At 36.0% G+C, this 20,350-nt stretch overlaps 1 protein-coding gene and 1 pseudogene across 1 annotated transcript; both read right to left on the minus strand.

Annotated features, from left to right (window-relative positions):
* Positions 1–9,490: 9,490 nt before the first annotated feature.
* LOC110262911 (uncharacterized) lies at positions 9,491–12,157 on the minus strand (annotated as a pseudogene).
* A 1,175-nt stretch (positions 12,158–13,332) lies between these two features.
* On the minus strand, positions 13,333–16,188 carry LOC107642318 (transcription factor MYC2). Its single transcript, XM_016345630.3, has one exon. It carries the CDS (start codon positions 15,763–15,765, stop codon positions 13,747–13,749), a length of 2,019 nt encoding a protein of 672 aa, XP_016201116.1. The 5' UTR covers positions 15,766–16,188; the 3' UTR covers positions 13,333–13,746.
* Positions 16,189–20,350: the final 4,162 nt, after the last annotated feature.

Here is a 20,350-nt window from a genome sequence, read left to right on the forward strand (position 1 = left end):
GGAACTTTCCGGCCTCCATGGCGAACGCGCATTTGAGCGGATTAAGCCTCATGCCGTGTTGTCGTAGGGACGAGAAAACGTCGTTTAGGTCGCTCAGGAGATCGTCAGGTCGGGCGGTCTTTGCGAGTATGTCATCTACATAGACTTCCACTGTTTTTCCCAGGAGTTCGCTGAATATCTTATTCATCAACCTTTGGTATGTGGCTCCTGCATTTTTTAGACCAAATGGCATTACCTTGTAACAATAGATGCCCCCTGGCGTTATGAACGCCGTTTTTTCCTCGTCGGGTCGGTGCATCGGTATTTGATTGTACCCTGAGTAGGCATCCATGAAGCTCAAGTATCTGTACCCTGCCGCCGCGTCGACAAGCGCATCAATATTAGGTAGGGGGTAGCAGTCCTTGGGACAAGCCTTGTTGAGGTCAGAGTAGTCCACGCACATTCTCCACCTCCCGTTGTTTTTTAACTAGAACCACATTTGACAACCAGGTCGAGTAATCCAGTTCCCGGATGAATCCCGCTTCTAAGAGGCTGGCCGTTTGCTTGGCTACTTCGTCCGCCCTTTCCTGCGACATTTTCCTCCTTCTCTGGGCCACTGGTTTGGCTCCTGCCTTTACGGCCAGGTGATGCGACATGAGCTGGGGGTCTATTCCTGGCATGTCGGCAGGTGTCCAGGCAAAGAGGTCGGCATTAGCCCTAATCATCTCCATCAAAGGCTCCTTTATTCCGTGCGGGAGGTTTCTGTTTATGAATGTGAATTTATCGTCCTCCTCGCCGACTCTGAACTTTTCCAAGTCTCCTTCTGGCTCTGGTCTGGGTTTGTCGTCTACCCTAGCGTCCAGGTCGGCCAGGAAGACCCCTGACGCTTCCTTGGATTTTTTCCTGAGAGAAAGGCTGGCGTGGTCGCAAGCGACCGCCGTTTCCAAGTCGCCCCGGAGGGATCCCACGGATCCGTCATCGGTGATGAACTTCATCACCAGTAGTTTCGTACTGATAGCTGCCCCCAGGTCGTTAATAGTCTTTCTCCCCAGGATGATGTTATAAGCCGTCGAATCTCGTAATATTACAAAGTCTGCCATGATTGTCCTCCGTCTTTGCCCTTGTCCCACAGAGGTCGGGAGTGTGATGATTCCGTCTGGCTTGATGAAGTGATCTCCTAACCCTACCACACCCTGCTGGTGGGTCGTCAGGTCGGAATCTCTCAATCCCAGGGCATCGAAAACGTTTCGGAACATGATGTTTGAGTCTGCCCCCGTGTCTACCAGGATTCGTTTGACGAGGCCAGTTCCGACCCTAGTCGTAATGACCATGGGCGGACTTTCCGGCACCTCGTCAAACCATTGGTCCTCCGGGCCGAAAGAGATAGGTGGGAGACCTTTAAGACTTCTAACAGGTGAGGTGGAGACCGCTAGGACCTTGGCATCTTTCTTCTGCGCCGATTTCGACCTCGGGGCGGTATTCCTGGCCGTCACCATGTTTACCACCGTGAGACCGTGGTCGTCACCCTCTGGTTCTTGTCGTCGTCTTGTTGGTCGGGATCTGTCTTCGTTGTCGTTGTCCCGGTTGCGTCTCCTTGGTTCCCTTATAAGGTGGGAGAAGTCGGCGAGTTTGCCGTCCCTGATAGCTTGCTCGAGGGCATCCTTTAGGTCAAAGCAGTCTTGGGTCTTGTGCCCGTAACCCTTGTGATACTCGCAGTAGAGGTTCTTGTTTCCTCCCGTCCTGTCCTTCAGTGGTCGGGGCTTCGACAGTATCCCCTTTTCTGCTATCTGTTGGTAAACTTCAGTGATCGATGCCATGAGGGGGGTGTAGTTGGTGAACTTCCCAACTCGGGGGAACGGTTTGGGTGGTTTACTCGGACCGCCGTCCCTGGCGTGTTCCTTTGGTCTTTCTCTGGCTTCGAAGTGCCGGGATTGGTTGTAGGCGGGCTGCCGTTTATTGGCAGCCACAACCCGGCTGACTTCCTCGTTGTTAATGTATTCTTTGGCCACGCACTGGATCTCTTGCATTGTCCAGACGGGCTTTATGGTGAGGTGTTTCCTGAAGTCCTCATTCGAGAGTCCGTTCGTTAGACACAAACTTGCCACTGAGTCCGTCAGACCGTCAATTTCCAAGCACTCGTCATTAAAACGGTCCAGGTACTTCCTGGTCGGCTCTCCGGGTCTCTGTGTTACCCCCAGCAAATTAATCGGGTGTTTGGCTTTGACAATCCTGGTTGTGAACTGAGCCAAGAAGGCGTGGCTGATGTCGGAAAATTGGGTCACCGAGCCTTGCGGGAGGTTGTTAAACCACCGTATTGCTGGGCCCGCTAAGGTGACTGGGAAGGCGCGGCATCTGACCTCATCTCCCACCCCTTCTAGGTTCATCCTGGCCTCAAAGGCCGTCAAGTGTTCCAGGGGGTCTTGCGTTCCGTCATATTTCATGTCTGTCGGTTTGTCGAAGTGTTTTGGTAGTCGGACCTCGAGTACAGAGCGGTGGAAAGGGGTCGCTCCTATTATGACGGGTCCTCGGGTAGTTCTTCTCGACTCATTGTTCTCGCGGTGGGTTTCCTCGTCTCCCCTGTTCGACGCGCGCTGCCTTTCGTGTCGGGCGTAGATGATGGGGTCGCGACTTCTCCTTCTGGGGCGTACTCGCCCCCCAGTGCTCTCCGACTCGTACTGGGGGCTCGGCGTGCGCCTCGAGCGGCTCCTCGAACGGGAACGGGTGGGGCTCCGTTCTGGGGAGCGTTGGTCGCGCTCTCTTTCTGCTAGCCGGCGCTCTAAGTCCTGCATTCTATGGCGTAGTTCTTGCATTATCCTGGCGTGGTTATCACCCGTCCCCCCGAAGGGGCGTCTCTCGTGAGTCTGTGTCGCATCCCTCGGGGGCGACCGTTGCTGTTGCCGGGATTCCGTCGCGACGGCGCCTCCCCCGAGTATGGGAGGCGCTACCTCGGAACCTGTCCCAGTCTGGACCAGCACGAAATCCATGAACGATCCCCACAGACGGCGCCAATGTTCGGTAGGTCGGGTACCGGACGGTTCGGGTTAGGACCCTGAGGTCAACGCTTGGGATGGTGGAGAGTCTCGTCTGGTCGTGGTTTCCTGGTCCCGGGTGTGCGAGGTCCCGAGCACTTCGTATGTAGAGGGGGGGTGCCACCTGCAAAGACACTCCGACGCTCTTGTCAGAATATGTGCAGGCGGAAAGGAGGTGGTGTAAGAATGTGACGTACCTTGGGGGGAGAGCCAGTCTCCCCCTTATATACATGTCAGTAGTGGGCCCCTTCAATGGTCAGGCCCATACCCTCAAGGGCGCTGTCCTTCGGCTGTGTGCAAGCCGTACGGGACGTGTGTCCGGGTCGGGTGGAAGGCGCATTACTGGGTCGACGAGAACTTGGGTCGGGTTGACCCGCGTGAGTTTGGGCCAGGCCGTAACACTGCTCAAGCATCTAATTTAGACAACACTTGGAATTTTCAGAGAATCTTTTATCGTTAGAATCATAGTACTCATTATATTAGAATATGTCCTTGTTAATGCATGAACCTGGATAAACAACCAAACAAATTAACAACGATTTGTCTGGTAAACCGTTTAGGACAATATTACAGAATCTTTAGAGATTGGAATGGTCATAATTGATTTTGTTTGAAATCATTTCCTTAAAATAAAAATGAAATCCGATTATGATCTTGTATTTAGTAACATCTCATGTTTCCAAATGCTATTAACCTGACAACTTTTTTGTCGCAGCCATTGACTTATTAGGTAATTAAAATGACAAGATATATAAGTACTATACGAAATTACTTGAATTATATCACTTCAATTAAGTTTTTAATTCCACCTTCTTTCACTGTTTCTAGCATGTTTTTTAGCAGACTCTTTTATTATTTTTAGAGAAAAGGATAAATTGATCTTTAACTTTTTTGTCTGCGAACATTTAAGTCCTTGAAGATTTAAAAATACATTTAAGTTATTGACCTCTTCAAAATCTGAACATATCGATCCCTGAGTCTAATTTGTCTAATTTTAAAATTTCTCTCACGTATGCATCCGTATCAACCAGGTCAGTACAACAGGAGTCACGTTTGATTTTTCCAATAAGTCCGACAGACCCAAGTGAACATGAAGAATCGATATGTCCAAATTTTGAAAAGGTCAAGGACTTAAATGTATTTTTAAATCTTCGAGAACTTAAATGTCTGCGGATCAAAAGGTTAAGGACCTATTTATCCTTTTCTCTTATTTTTATAAATGGTAATATTATAAAGATAAAAAAATTCAAATTTATTTTATTTAATATTTATTAATTTTAATAACAATTAATAAATATTTAATGAGATAAATTCTTGTTATTTTTTATTATCTTTTTATTAAACATCTTTGCTTTATAAAATTGTTTCATTTTGACTAGATGATTGCATGCATTCTTTTAATCTCATTATTTCTTATCGAGAAAGTATAGGGAGTTAATGGAATATTTGTACAATGTGTATAATGGGCTGTATTGTGTTCGATTCAGTAGAATATCAAATGTTTATTATCCCTGATATTCGGATGGTTATTCTGGATAGTATGAGTGTATTGTGTTTGATAAATTAGTAGTATTTTACTCTGGATGTTTATTTTTAACTCATGTTAGACCAAATAAACAGCCCATTATACATATTGTACAGATAATCCATTGCTCTCTAGCAGAACTTTTTTTTATTAGAATCGTGGATCGCCATTGGTTAGTTTAAAATTAGATCTAAGACCATTGTATGATTGTAGTATGTTTTATTTATTTTAATGACAAAAAACAGCCCAATTGGGTTTACATATAAACGAGACTAGGTTGATCTTCAAGATGGATAGTTCTATATATAAGTCTATTGTTTATGGATATAGTTTAGATTTGAAAAATCTTTATTTGCAACTGCAAACATGTGTTCTTAATTTGGCGATTTCAGAAAAAGACAATTGCTTAACTGTGTACGACAAAAACAGATATTAATCACTTTCAATAATGGGTCATTATCGGGCCCTTGGAAGGTTAAGAATAAGAAATAATAATAAAGATTATATATTTTTCCCTTGTCGTCTTGTTGGATGTCACTATTACCTTATAAAAAAAATCATAAAAATAAAAAATCATGTCGATGTGGATTTTCTTTGGTTGTTGTTAAAGGCTTAAAGGCTTAAAGGCAAGGATTTAATTAAGTGATGGCAGCATCTTCTTTGTGGTCCACTTCTTTAATTTAGGATCAATTCCTATATATCCAACTGTTTTTATATTTTTGAAAATGCATTTCGTTCAAGAAAATTATATATCTATTATCTATTATATATTTTATTATATATATCTAATTTTAATTTACAACTAAAATATGTCACATGTTATTTTTTATTTTAATTAAAATTATTTTTTTCTAAAATTAAAGAGTTTTATTTTTTTTTCTATTAATTTTACAACCAAAATGTGCCACATGTCATTCTTTCATTACAATTAAAATCAAATTTTTCTCTCCAAAATTAAAAAGTTCTTCCCTCATCCCTACTAATTTTGCAACAAAAATGTGACACATGTCATTCTCTCATTGCAATTGAAATCAAATCTTTCCCTCTAAAATTAAAGAGTTCTCCCCTTCTCTCTCTCCCTTTATCTATCCCTCTTATTCCTTCAATCACTCTATCTCTTTTATATATCATTATCAATGAATAATTATAAATTTGAGAATCAAAATGTGGAACATGACATTTTTTAATTATATTAAAATTAAAATTAAAATATTAAAATTAAAATTAAAATATAGCTATAGTATATATTATATTATATATTATTATCTAATTTAATAAGAAAATGTGTCATATGATATTTTTATTAAATTTGAGAGAAAATATTTTTTTTTAAATTAATAAACTCCCTTTCTAAATTCTCTCATCTACCTCTCTCCCTTTTTTTCTATTTCTTTCTATCATTCTCACTCTATATATAATTCTGATATATTTATGTATTATTATCTAATTTAATAACCAAATGTGTCACATGACATTCTCTTATTCAAATTGAGAAAAAAATATTTCCTTCTAAAATTAATAAACTCCTTTCTTAAATTCTCTCATCTATCTCTCTCCCTTCTTCTATTTCTATCTACTTTTCCCATTCTATATATAATTTATAATTTATATTTTATATTAGTAATTTGACAAATTAAAATGTGTCATCAGATATTTTTTATTATAATTAAAATAAAATTTTTTCTTTCAAAATTAATAAACTCTCTCTCTCGGTCTTCATCTTTATTTTTCTCTCTCTTTTCTCTTATTCTCTATTTTTCTATCTTTTGTTCTACAAAAAATAAAATTAACAAAATAATATAATTCAAATAAAAAATATTATTATTATATACATATTTTTTAGTTTTTTTATTTATTTTTAAATTTTCACTGTTTATCTTTCTAATCTATATTTTTATTTTTCTTCTTTTAAATATTTATTAAATATATTTTAGAGAGAATACTAATGTTATGATTAAAAATTAAAATCAAGATTCAATTGTTTAAAAAAAATTAATTTTGAGTTAATTTTATAACTATCAATATAACTTTTTTATACTAATATCTAATTATATTTTTATATACATAGAGAGAAAAAATATTATTTTTAAATAACAAATATAAAAATTAATTATTTTTATTTGTGCAACAGACTTAATACCTAATCAAAAGTATACAACTTAAATCATTTCAAATTTTAGATAACGAATATTAAAATTAATTATTAGTAATAAATCAAACTCTTTCACATGAAAATAATAACTAAAAATCTTATTATTTGATTTTTTATCAACGAAGATCCTGGTCTTCTTAGTCGACAGAGACTTTTGTTCCCTATAATTTTTGTGTAAAAGTAGTTTGATTCTATAAATTTTTTGTGCTATAATCTATAATATCAAAATAAAACCGACATAATTTTAAAAGATTTATATTCTCGTAATGTAGTTACGGGTAAAAATACTAGTATATATATTAAAAATCTTCATTTTTAAAAATTTTAATATCTTCAATGAAAAAACTCAAGGATACTTTTAGTTAAATAATTCAATATCTTTTGTTCAACAAATTAATACTATATTTTTAGTTAATATTTTTAATATTACTTACTAATTACAAATTAGTTGGCCAAAAATAATAAATTATACTGATTATATAACATTGTTATATATAAATACTACTTGGGGAGGACTATTAACTCGTGTACCTCGCTATTATTGTTTGATGGGTAAGTAACACTTTTGTTAAAGAAAAAACTGACTTAATAACCATAATCCTATGTTTTGTCTATACACAATACAGGTCTAAGGTTCTTCTTACAAATATGGAAGAAAACGAGAAATGGACCACTTCCAAATAAACATAAACATGCATTAAAATATGCGAAGCTTGGATATAAATAAATCAAAAATACTATTTATATATTAAAATTAGTCATTAAAATCAGTCACTAATATATTTATGTATAAATATATGTGTATTTTATACTGATAATTAATTTTAGTGATTGATTTTATTGTAGATATAGTATAAAAGGTACACAAATCATATAAATTTTTTATGTCTCAATCAGGAAAGAAAAATGAAGCGCTCCCAAATCTTTCTAAATGTACAAGCGATCTTTTGCATCAGCATGGGATTTTATTAATTTAACTTATCTCTATAATAAATAATCTTCATAAATCACAATAATCATTAATTTATAGATCAAGAATCGTGGGATAAACATGCTGTTAATATTTTACTGAAGAGTGATTGGGATCAATCATCTCCCTAGTGATGATAACTATGCGTATCTAAATTCTATTCGTTGCTACTTTACTATATAGTTCTGTTCCTTCTTAATTTCTAATATATAATTTATTTATATTGTTCTGTGTGGGGACATCACTACTCTTTAAGTTATCTGCAATTCTGCACACATTTGAATTTGGTATATAATCCAATCGTTTTCCTTTGGCTGCCTATCATGGTTATAAAAATAATTAATCATAATCAGTTAATTAATCACTATGTTCCAGATAGACTATAGTGATGGATTAAAAAATTGATACCTTAGTACAATTTGTTCACTCTTAAGTCAATAAGGACCCCTCGTTTTTTTCGTTTTACTTCTGTTTGAAACACCAAGATCAAACTCACATTTTTCTTTCAGAAAAAACTGTAGGTTCCTATTTATATATTTTATACAAAATAATTAACTATAAAAATAATCAAATCTAATATATAACAATATAAAACATCATACTATAATAAAATTTTTCATAAATATTAAACACGTATTAGCATACAATAATTAATTAGTACATTCTTTTTCGTAGACTCTTTATTATGGTTTTAAGAATCAAATCAAATAAGTCAAATTATCCAAGTTAACAAAAACCATCCACCAGACCAATCTGATTTAAGATAAAAATTAACAAATATTTTGTACGTATAAGTCATTATTATTCTATACAAATTCATACAAGTCTCTTTAATCTAATTCATCTCACGCGTCACTATCTACCTAACTTTTCAATCAACGCACGAATATATAACTGCTTTTTTTGAAAGGATTTCATTTATGTTTTTGAATTTTCTCAACGTTTTCGATCTATGTTCTCTTCCATCTTTACGTTCTCTACGTTTCTCTTCGTTTGTTCTCTACATTTTTGAAATCAAGCTTTAAAATCAGTTTTGAACAGTTATCTCGTTGTTGAAGATAATGAATAATTCAAATTCAGATTGTCAATTGAACCAGAACAAAGTTGATTATTGTTTTGAATTCAATCAAGTGAATGAGGTGTGATTCGATTCTAGTTAATGTTTTCGTTAATAGTTTATGATTCTGTAGGTGAATAATGTTGTTTTTATTTGTGAAAATTGTTGTTCATGGTTGATGATTTGAATTGAATGTAATGTAGGAGTTCTGTATTAAAGAAAATATTTTTCTATAGGGTAAAGTATATTTTTTGTCCTTAAAGTTTGCTAAAAGTTTCAAAAATATCCTTAAGTTTTGATTTGTTTCAATTTTGTCCATCAAGTTTTCGATTTGCATCAATTTTACCCTAATTACTAATTTTCTGATAATTAATATTTTTTTTCCAAATATACCCCTTTCCTTATACTATCATCATCATCATCATCATCATCATCATCACAATCCTCTGTCTCCCCTTCTTTCTCTCTTTTCATCTCACCGTCACCTCCACCACCATCATCATTATTGAGCAACGCTGTCAACCTCCTCCTTCATCATCGCCGGCCAAACCCCTCATTCTCCTTCTTTTTCCTTTCTTCTCCGACCCTCCATCTCCATCACCACCATCTCTGTTGAGCTCCATTCTCGATGACCACCACCATTTTTCTTCTTCTTCGCGGAAACCCAGCACCATCGAAGCCATCGCTCTTCCTCCTTCTCTATTAACAAACCCAGCTTCCTATCTTTTCATTGCATGTATATATCCTGTATACCCTAATCAATAATAATACTAATAAATTAAGCCCCTCTTGTATTTGACTGCAAATTGAAGCCTAATTGAAGATCTAAAGCTTTGTTATTACTATTATGGCTTTGTATTTGATGATTTGAAGAATCAAGAAAGTTGCAAGGCTTGAAGATGTTGTAAGCCCTATTATTATTATGATCTGTACTAGTATTAGAGAAATTGAATATGCAAGAATCTTGGTGTGAAGAAGCAGCAGCTTGATATGATGATGGTAGAGATGAATACCAATTACTATTTGATGCTTTCTCGACTAAAAAGTTTGAATCTTGATCATTGGGGTTGAAGCTAATTTGGGATTTTTCACAAACTGTGAAGTCAGAATAGTAGCTATAAGAAGAAGGATCATAGAACCAAGGTGTGTTACTGTTATTATGATTATGATTATGGTAAGAAAAATCATGATGATTGTTGTTTGGGAAATTGGGCTGTTGAAGATAGTGTGGCTTTCCTTGTTTGAAGCTGCAACCTTTTCTTCTTCATCCTCTTTTTTTTGTGAGCATTTTGGTGCCCACCAAGTGCTTGTAAATTTGCAAATTTCTTCAAACAGTATTAACACTCAAACTTCTTCTCATTATTATTAGTGGTTGTGGTTCTTTGATCTTGTGCTATGATTTTTTCCCTAAACTGGATTTGTTAACAGAGAAGGAGGAAGAGTGATGGTTTCGACGGTGCTGGTTTCCGCGAAGAAGAAGAAAAAGGGTGGTGGTCATTGAGAATGGGGCTTAACGGAGATGATGGTGATGGAGATGGAGAGTCGGAGAAGAAAAGAGAAAAATGGAGAATGAGGGGTTTGGCCGGCGACGATGAAGGGGGAGGTTGTTGACAGAGAAAAAAAGAGAGACAAAGAATTGTGATGATGATAGGTAAAAAGGGAGGGGTATATTTGGAAAGAAAAATATTAATTATAAAAAAATTAGTAATTAGGGTAAAATTGATACAAATCGAAAACTTGATGGACAAAATTGAAACAAATCAAAACTTAGGGATATTTTTGAAACTTTTAACAAACTTCAAGGACAAAAAATATACTTTACCCTTTTCTATATTTGCAGCAAATTTCAGTGTAACACGAAGATATTTAAGTGTATTGTTTAAGAATTTTTGGTGTATGTATGCTGATAAATTCTGCATAATTCAAAACTCTTCTTCTTCCTCCTCTTCATCTTCTGTACTTCTTCTTCTTCTTTTTATCATCATCATCATCTTTTTTTTTTCTTATTCATCTTTTTTTTCTTGTTTTATCTTCTCAAGTTTTTTCTTGTTTTATTCTCTTAACAAGAATAAAGAAGAAAAAGAAACACATAATGCTAAAAAATTACTTGAAAGAGAATGAACTTACATTCATTCAACTAAAAGAAAAAAAGAAAGAAATAAGAAAAAAAAGTAGCATTAGAGGAAACACTTTTCTGTATTTGCAGCAAATTTCGGTGTAACACGAAAATATTTAAGTGTATTGTTTAAGAATTTTCGGTATTTTTGTACTGATAAATTCTGCATAATTCAAAACTCTTCCTCTTCCTCCTCCTTATTTTTTGCTGCTGCTTCTTTTTTTTCATCATCATCACCATCTTTTTCTTCCTTTTTTTTTATTCATCTTTTTCTTTTTGTTTTATCTTCTCAAGTTTCTTCTTGTTTTACTCTCTTAACAATAATAAAAACAAAAAAAATTAAACAAAGAAGAAAAAGGAACACATAATGCTGCAAAATTACTTGGAAGATGATGAACTTGCATTCATTCAACTAAAAAAAAGAAAGAAATAAGGAAAAGAAGAAGAAGAAAAAAAATGCAGCATTAGAGAAAGCATGTTTCTGTATTTGCAGCATATTTCGGTGTAACATGAAGATATTTAAGTGTATTGTTTAAGAATTTTCGGTGTATGTATACTAATAAGTTCTGCATAATTCAAAATTCTTCCTCTTCCTTCTCTTCATCTTTTGCTACTTCTTCTTCATCATCTTCTTATTTCATTTTCTCATAATTCTTTTTGAATTCAGCTTTCGCAACTTCATTTACTTTTTGCGACGATTTTGAGAGATTTTGATCCTTTTTTGAATTTTGAGCATTATGGTTTTGATTGACGGAGAAGAACCGTTTACGTTATTTAAGAGTTAGGGAAGCGCATGTTTACACGCAATCTAAATTGAGAATTGTTTTTGTTGGATTTGGGCCAACTTGTATGAACTTGTATACCAAAAAGACTTGTATGTGTAGCAATCCTAAAAAATTAATTGTCAAGCAAACTAATTAAAATTAACAAAAAAGATAAAAAAAATTAGTAAATTAGTCAAACCAGAGTTAATCAATTTAAAATAATAAAATTTTAAAAAAAATAATATATTTTGTTTATAAATATATTATTTATTACATTTACTGTTGAACTTAAATCGCTATTAAATCTTTGAATTTGATTTTGATAACATTGCTCGTTACTCTTTAGTATGAATTCTTTGTAACAGTACCGGAGGCAAGCAGCCAAGCTACTCTAACTGCACAATTTTGATGATACAAGTCAACGTACATGAATTGATAATTTCATTTATTCCGTGTCCAGATGGATCACTGAATCACTCAGTATTGGGTCATGCATGCTGCGTCTGTTTTTTCTCACAGCTGTAAGGCTACACCTTCCATTATTATTATTGTGGCCATGCACCATCCTCCCACTCCAAACATAACTTAGTGTTTAAATAGTAACACCCTCTGCCTTTGCCACAACATTAAGCAAAGCAGCTTCACAAAAGTTGATTTTACAGCTCACCACTAATACTATGTGTATCCACATGATTTACTAGGAAAGCTGTTTAAAACCATTTGCAAATTCAGTAAAAAACTTATGAATGCTATAAGAACCAAATCCAAACAATAAATGAATTTAATTCTTTGTCCATATATGTACATACTCTTGCTAAAGCCAAACAAGGGTGTCATATTTATGACAATTTAAAATAGTACTAGTAATTAACAGAAACAGATAGGATTGGAAATGCATCTAATGGTAAAACATTTATTATGACCATTTAAAATTACAGAAACAGACAGGAATTAGGAAACCCATGAAACCCAGCCTCCAATTCAATGTTATAATTTCACCCCAAGCTGAAAGAGAAAGAAGCACCCTTTTGGGGTCCTTTTCTAAATTGTAAATTCTAATGGTGATACTGCCAGTGGCTCGTACACAACCAACTTTGGACTAAAGTTAGGATTCCAAAGAACACCCTTTTTTCACCCTTAATCCTAACAATAACATGCATGTCGGTAGACATTGTTCATTGTCAGAATTAGCACAGTACCCTAACAGGAAATTGACTCTACCTTGTGCAAAGCAAGGTGTATAGAATAAAGTTGGTATGTGTTGCTTCAAGCGTTTACTCTAGATCAAAGTAATAACAGTTAACCAGCACATAACACATTATTTAAACCATTTTCACCACTACTAAGCAACAATGGTCTAATTTGACTTTGACATACATCATACATGAGCCTTGCCGAGGTAAAGTGCTGGCAGCCAATGGTGTATATATATATATATACAGATTTTCTGCTGACACATGCATTTTTCACATGGCTAAAAAAAAGCCATCAACTCAAGAAGCCAAAAATTTGAGGTTCCCAACATCAAGATCAACTCATCACAAAAGACCAAAATTTTCTCGTGTAGTTCAAAGGAAGCCAAAACGAAGCAAAAACACCTGCAGCAAGGTTTTATCTGATGATGATTGGTTGAGCCATAGTAGTGTTCAAAAAGGTTGCATAGTGCACAATGAAACCAGCAATGAATCACAGAACTGATAAGCAAGCTGAAGAAGAACAATAATAGTAACAAAACCACAATACAACTCAGAAATTTTATGAGGTTCACTTTATTAAAAGCATATATACATAATGTAATCTAGATAGACAATATATGAACACAAAAATATCCTATTTCTTAACTAATTACTTCATCAACGCTACACCTATTGTTGCCCACAGATTTGATTTAAAAAAAAGTGTCCTCTTCCCTAGCTAGCTAGTTCTAGTGATACATCCAGCTTCCCAAATCAAACTACCTCAAAACTCAGATACTAAGCTACGAAAGAAGAAACCCCAAAAGAAGTAGAACTTATATCATACAGAGATTGCTACCGGGAAGGCCTTAAAATATCCCAGAGCCCACCACAAAGACCAGGAGCAAGTGAATGACATCACACACATTCAGGAGCACCACCAAACACATGATGATTCCTCACATTTTGTGGAGAAAATCTACCGTACATCACCACCAACTTTGGATGTTAGCGCCGACCGGAGCTGCTCCTGCGTGTAAAACCGGCTACCCATCTTCACTGTCGCCTGTTGTATCATCAAATCATTCACCACAGACACGCTGGCGTGGTGGACGTCCAAGTCCAGCTCCATCAGGGCCGCCATCAATCTCGCGGCAGGGTGGTTCTTCTTGCTGCATTGGATTCTTATCATTGCATCCCAGCCAATTATCTTCACGTCTATATCCAAATCAATAAGCTTCCCACCACCTACAAGGTTGTTGGAGGACATCCTTAGTTCCTTGTCTGGAAGAGGAGGAGGAGGAGCTGAAGAAGCTTCCTTTTTGACCTTATCAAGATCCTTCTTCAGTGAATCAAGCTGCTTCTCTAAGCCATCTTTGTCTGATTCGAGGGTTTGAAGCTTTGACTTGAGCTCTGTGATGTAGGAAATGGCGTCGCCAAGGAGTGAAGCTTTGTCCATCTTTGAAACGTTTGGAACTACGGCACGGAGGGCGTAGAATCGCTGGTTGAGCTTCTCCCTTCTCTGCCTCTCCGCTTCCACGTGGTTCAACGGTTCCTCTCTGCCATTCGCCGGCTTCCGCCCTCTTTTTCTTGGCCGCTTCTCCGGCTCCACCACTCTGCTGCTTTCGTTCTCCTTCACCACCGAGGCCTCCAGGTCTGAGTGGTCGGAATCACCGCCTCCGCCACTGGATTTCATGTTCGACGGCGGAAGAATCACAGCGGATGTGAACGAGAGCATGCCGTCGTCGTTGTTGCTTCCTCTCGAATTCGGCGACTTCCTCTTTTTCCCGTTGTTGTCCTCGGCTGCGGCAACGAACTGCGACTGGCCGGAGAAGAAGTTCGCGTTTCCACCTCCTCCGCCTCCGCCTACACCTCCGCCGTAGGAGCTCCTCTTGCTCTCGCCGAAGCTCAGAATCTCACCAGATTCCGGCTTGAGCGAGTGATGCTGACCGTTCCCCGTTTTGACGGCGTTACTACCGTCAAATCCAAACTCCGAAAAGTTCAACTCCCTTGAGAAGAAGCTCCGGTTCTGCGATTGAGACGCGCCACCAGCGTGCGTGTTGTTGTTATTATTCGGCAAGTGAACGGAGCTTGGGGTTTCTGCCAAGGCGCTCGAAGCAGGGTTAACGGAAATAACCGAGGCAGGAGTGGTCGTTGTGACGGTAGTAACGGTGGTAACAGAATCCCTAATTTCAGAGTCGTTAAGCCATAATGAAGAAGGATCGTTCTCACCTTGATCTGCGGCTGTGGTGGTTGTGCTGCCGGTTAACGGCCACGATGAGCCCACGTCGATGCTGTTGCTATTGAAATTGAAGAGAATCCTAACCTTGTTCATCAGATCGGGATTTTGGAATATCATCTCCGTGGAGCCAAGCTCAACCACCCCGTTTGAGGAAGGTATGCAAACCAGGGTTTGGAGCCCGAATACCTGGCCTTGTCTGGCCCGCTCGCACGACGAACCGGCGAGTCTGTCCGGGCCTGTGAGCCAGACCGGGCTCGAGTGGTAGAAGGCCTGGCCGGGGAGCCCCGTCCCGCTTACAAAGGACTGCGTCATGGAGACTAGGAAGAACCACTCGGTGTCGGTGACTTCCTCTTCGACATCGTCGGAGGGGGCGGCGGCGGAGCCGGAAATCAGGGAATTGAGCTCGCGGAGGACCTTTTTACGGTGATCCTGCTCGGCGGGGGTGGTGGTTTTGGTGGATTTGGCCTTTCCCTTGTCTTCATCACCCTTGTAATAGCCGTCGCCCCAGCCGAGGACGGCGGTGGAGGCGGAGGAGGGGTAGTCATAGGAAGACTGCCAGAAAATAGCATATGTCCAGCTCTCCCTAGCCCCTTCGATGAGAGCCTGGAGGCGCTGCTGGAGGGTGTCCTGATTAAATACGGCGGCAGAGGAGGCGGATTGAGGGGGAGGAGGTGGCGGAGGCCAGAGGGAAGAGAGGTCGGAGGAGGTCATGAAGGCCTCCATAACGGAGGAGTTGTCGTCTGTCCAGAGGTTCATTCTCTGCCCATTCAGCAAATTCTGTATTTATTATCTTTCTTTTCCTTGTTTGGATTATTGAAGATAGAGAAGGAGAGAAGGTTGCAGTGTGAGTGTAAAAGATGTGAGAGACACAGAGAGATAGAGAGAGAGAGAGAGAGAGAGATGGACAGCCCGAGTATGTGTCTGAATATGAGAATGGTGGGGGATGCATTTGGGTTCGGGATTTATTTGGAGTGCATTTGGGTTGAATTTGAGAGCGAGTGAGTGAGTGAGTAAAGAGTAACTAGGCTTCCAGGAAATGGGGTGCAACTGTCCTTCCTACTCGCGGGCCGATTTACCCGCAGGATCGGATTCGGCCTCACCCTCTTGCTATCTTACTCCTTTTACCATGTTATCTCTTTTTTTTGCTTTATCATGTACCTTACTCTTTTCGATCCTTCATTTCTATTTTCTTAATCCCCTGCTTAGTCTCACTTAATTATCTAACTTTGCAAACTACTTCTTCGGATTACAAAGAATAATTCTTTTATATACTTGCTGCAGTGTAAGTATTTTTTTTTAATTAATTAAACACTTTAAAATTAGACATTATTTTTAACCGATGAAAGAAAACAACGAAATATATATGATTTAAACTTTTTAGTGTGTTTCCAAGATTTACTAAAATAAAAATGTAAATTTGTAGAAAATAATTTTAGTTACTAGCTTAATCATTTGTGTCATATACTGAATAGAATGAAATTTATAATTTATTAAATTAAAATGAATGTGCTAATTATATAAGTTAAAATTTCTTAACAATAAGAAATAATATATGAAATATATAAAATTACCAGACTAAACAGTTGGTGTCGCACATGGAGCTTTTTTTTTTTTTTTTTAAGTGATAGATGACAATCATTATAGATTGGATCCGGTTTAAAATTTGTCCAAAATTAAAGTATATTTTATCATGCTTAAATTTATCATTTTTACTTGAAAAAGTTTATTTTACTACAAATATTATATAATATTAAGATAAAATTTATTAACTTGTTATATAAAATTTACAGAATCATATATATCGACTCAGCCAGCTTATTTTTATTATAATTTTCTCTACCAATTAATCAGTAATGTGCATATTATAAATACTTTTATATGTGTAATAATATCATCGATCGAATGTTTACTCGTGTTAGTTTGAGGAAAAATAATTGAGTTAATAGTCAAAATCACCTTTTAAAGATTATTCAATTTCCATTTTAGTCCCTAAAAGATAAAATTAATCAAATTAGTCCCTGAATGATAATTGCGTTGATGGAATTCGTCCTTCCGTCAACTGTGACTAACGTTTGCTGACGTTGAACGTTAATTGACAGCGTAAAGCACTCTAAAACGACATAATTTTGTTCTTTTTCCCTCCAAGGATTGAAACGACGCTGTTTGATATCCAGGATGGGATATTTAATCGCGTTTTTTCCCATCACCACCTCTCATAACAGCCATTCTTCTGTTTCGCTCCAAAAATCTCTTTTTTTTTCTTTCTTTTTCGGCGTGAAATGCTTGTATCTGAGGTAGTGTATTGTGGTGGTGCTGCGAGATCTTGTGGTGTTCAAAATCCTTAATTTGGAGGACTTCCGACGACCCATTTGTGATATGGGTACGAGTTAGATAAACAGAGATGGTGGCGGTGGCATACGTTCTAATAATGGTGGCAACGGCGGTTACTGTGACATGAGCTACTATAGCCGTATTTTCTCTTCGGATTTCATTTTCTTCTTTGGATGCTTTGTTTTCTTCGGATCGATTGCGACTCTTTATGAGTGACTCGCTTTCTCACCAGCTGTTCATGCGGGTCTTTCTACTGTAGGTTGTCAAGAGGACAATGAGGATTTTTGATCAATTGAGATTTTTTATGGTGAATCACCCTTTCCTCTTAATCTTTCTGTTTTTATTTGTGGAATTTATTGTGATTTTTCTCAAATATAAACCTATGTTAGTTTCTAATTTAAAGTTGGTAGTTTTGCTTTTATTCTATTGTAATTTTTAGTTTCATTATTTTCATGAGAGAAATTCATTTAAATTTTGAATGGAGAGATTTGTTTTAGTGTGGATTATTTTTTGTCTCATAGAAGTAGATGAATGATGGTGTTTGAACACAGCAAAAACAGAGAAAGAAGAAGGCGACTGGGTCACGAAACCCAACTCCTGACTTAGCCTTCTTCCCCGATGCGTAAGTGAAAAAAAAAAAGAGAAAGTGACTGAGAGGGATGGAGTAATGAGAATCATGTGTAGGGGTGGCTTTAGAGAAGAATGCAAAACGACACTGTTTATTATGCTGTGCTGTCACTTCACGTTCTATGTTAACTGCAGTGTCAAGAAATTAACGGAAGGACAAACGTGATTAAAAAATAATCATTTGGGGATGAATTTGATTAATTTTATTTTTCGGAGACTAAAATGAAGATCGAAGTATTTTTCGATGACGATTTTGACTATTAACTCAAAAATAATTTGTACTCAAAATGAAAATTGAAAGTTGCAGACAAACGAATAAAATTGTAGATAGTAAGATCCAAAATATCTCAAGTAAGAATTATTTAATTATTTATGAATTTTATTACTAAAAATATTTTTTTTCTGAATATTCTATTTTCCAAAACATTAATCATAAGTATAAATTTACGACAATAATTATAGATTTGTTCATACTAATTTAATTAATATCTAAAATAGTGCGATTAAAATCCTAAGTGATTAATAATAGAAACAAACGAATTAAGTAAGCAAATAAATAAATAATAAAGAAGGGAAGCATTCATCATTTCAAGCTTTGTTTCAAAGGAACAATGATAAATGAGAGAATGACACTTCATCTTAAATAATTTCGGGGTAAAAACCATTTTCAACATATTAAGAATATTAATCTATAGCTCAATTGCAAATACTATTATAATATCAATTACAAGTAATAATTTATTTGTTAAATATATGCTTAATCCATGAATTAGTTTTAGAACTAGAAGTGAATCAATCCAGCTCATGAGTCAGCTCGAATTCGACTCATCAATAGTTTGATAAATTAAATTCACGAGTTGGTGAGTCAAGTTTGAAGTTGAAATTAAGCTCATAAATTAAATGAGTCGAACTTGAATATGGATAAGCTCAGTTCATTAGTTCATGAGCTATATATATATATATATATATATATATATTAATGATCTTAATTATTTAAAATTTTATATTTATTTTTTATATATAATTTTAATGTAAGACATAAATACAAAAATTTATAATTTATTGATAGATAAACAATATATAAAATTGATTTTTTTAAATATTTTTAAAAATATATAAGTTATAATTTATTGATATAAAATTATAGATTATGTTTTTATTATTTGAATTAACTCGTGAACTTTCGGTGAATCGAACTTAAACTTAAGAAATAGGCTCGATTGTTAATAAGTCGAAGCCAAACTCAATTTTTATGAGTCGAACTTAAGTTTGATCTAATTCGACTCACTTCCAACCCTAATTAGCTTATCCTTAATCATCTACATAGTAATAATGGACCTAGTGTAAAATGAGCTTTGGAAACCACTCATACCTTATGATATTGATAACTTAAATTAGTTTGTTAGCTTCATAGCAGTTATTAGCTTGTTAATCATCGAGTTGTGTGTGCAGTTTTAGTTTTTTAGATGAAATTATCGTTAAGTGACCCGGTAGCAATGCTTGTTCCCAAATAAATAACTTAAACGGTGTAATATTTCGTCATTTAATTTTTATTAAGATTTGTGTATTGAGATACTATATTTTACTGAGTTAAACTGTAAAACGGTTCCTGAAATTGACGTCGTGTACTAAAATCGTCTTTGAGATTTTAATTGTACTAATTACATCCCTCAGATTGAGAAAAGTGTACTATATTATTTCTTGACTCATTTTCCTTTAACGACATGATGACATAGCTTGATAACGTATACTGTAAGTGACACGTGTCACTCCATGATCTGGCCACGTGTAATGATATGATAATGTGGTGACCAGTGACACGTGGCGTGCTGATGTGGATAATTGTGCCACGTGTTACAATGTTATTTAGCCATGTGTCCGTTTGTGCCACGTGACGCAACAATATTCGTCTACGTGTCGTCTATTATGTCATCATTATAGATGCACCAAATTAGTCCATCACTTTGCATTAAGTGACTCATTTTAGTCCCTGAAATTGAATGTCGTGTACCAAACTAGTCCGTTCACCAACTTTTTTTCATTTTTTTAAATTTAAAATTTTTAATATCTTGGATGCACTAATTTCATTTCTATGTTTTCATATATCGTTTAAATACATGTGCTTTCATAAAAAGTTTTAAGATTTTAGTTTTAATTATATAATTTTTTAAATAATTTAATATAGGTAAATTTTGTAATATATAAGTATGTTATAAAAAAATAATTATATGATTGATTAGACACATTTTTTTTCATAAAAAAAATATGTGTTTTAACAAGAAATCAATAATTAAAATAAACATTTTTTTTTGTTCTTATAAAATACACGTTTTCGTTATGTGTAAATGAGCTAGATTGAAGACACTTCAAGCACTCTCACTAC

The sequence above is a fragment of the Arachis ipaensis genome, chromosome B5 (assembly GCF_059453495.1).
Source record: "Arachis ipaensis isolate K30076 ecotype BB chromosome B5, ASM5945349v1, whole genome shotgun sequence".
NCBI classification, from domain to species: Eukaryota; Viridiplantae; Streptophyta; class Magnoliopsida; order Fabales; family Fabaceae; genus Arachis; species Arachis ipaensis.

Excerpts from the sequence above, each read along its gene's own strand:
- LOC107642318 (XM_016345630.3), bottom strand. The coding sequence starts at position 15,765 with ATGAACCTCTGGACAGACGACAACTCCTCCGTTATGGAGGCCTTCATG.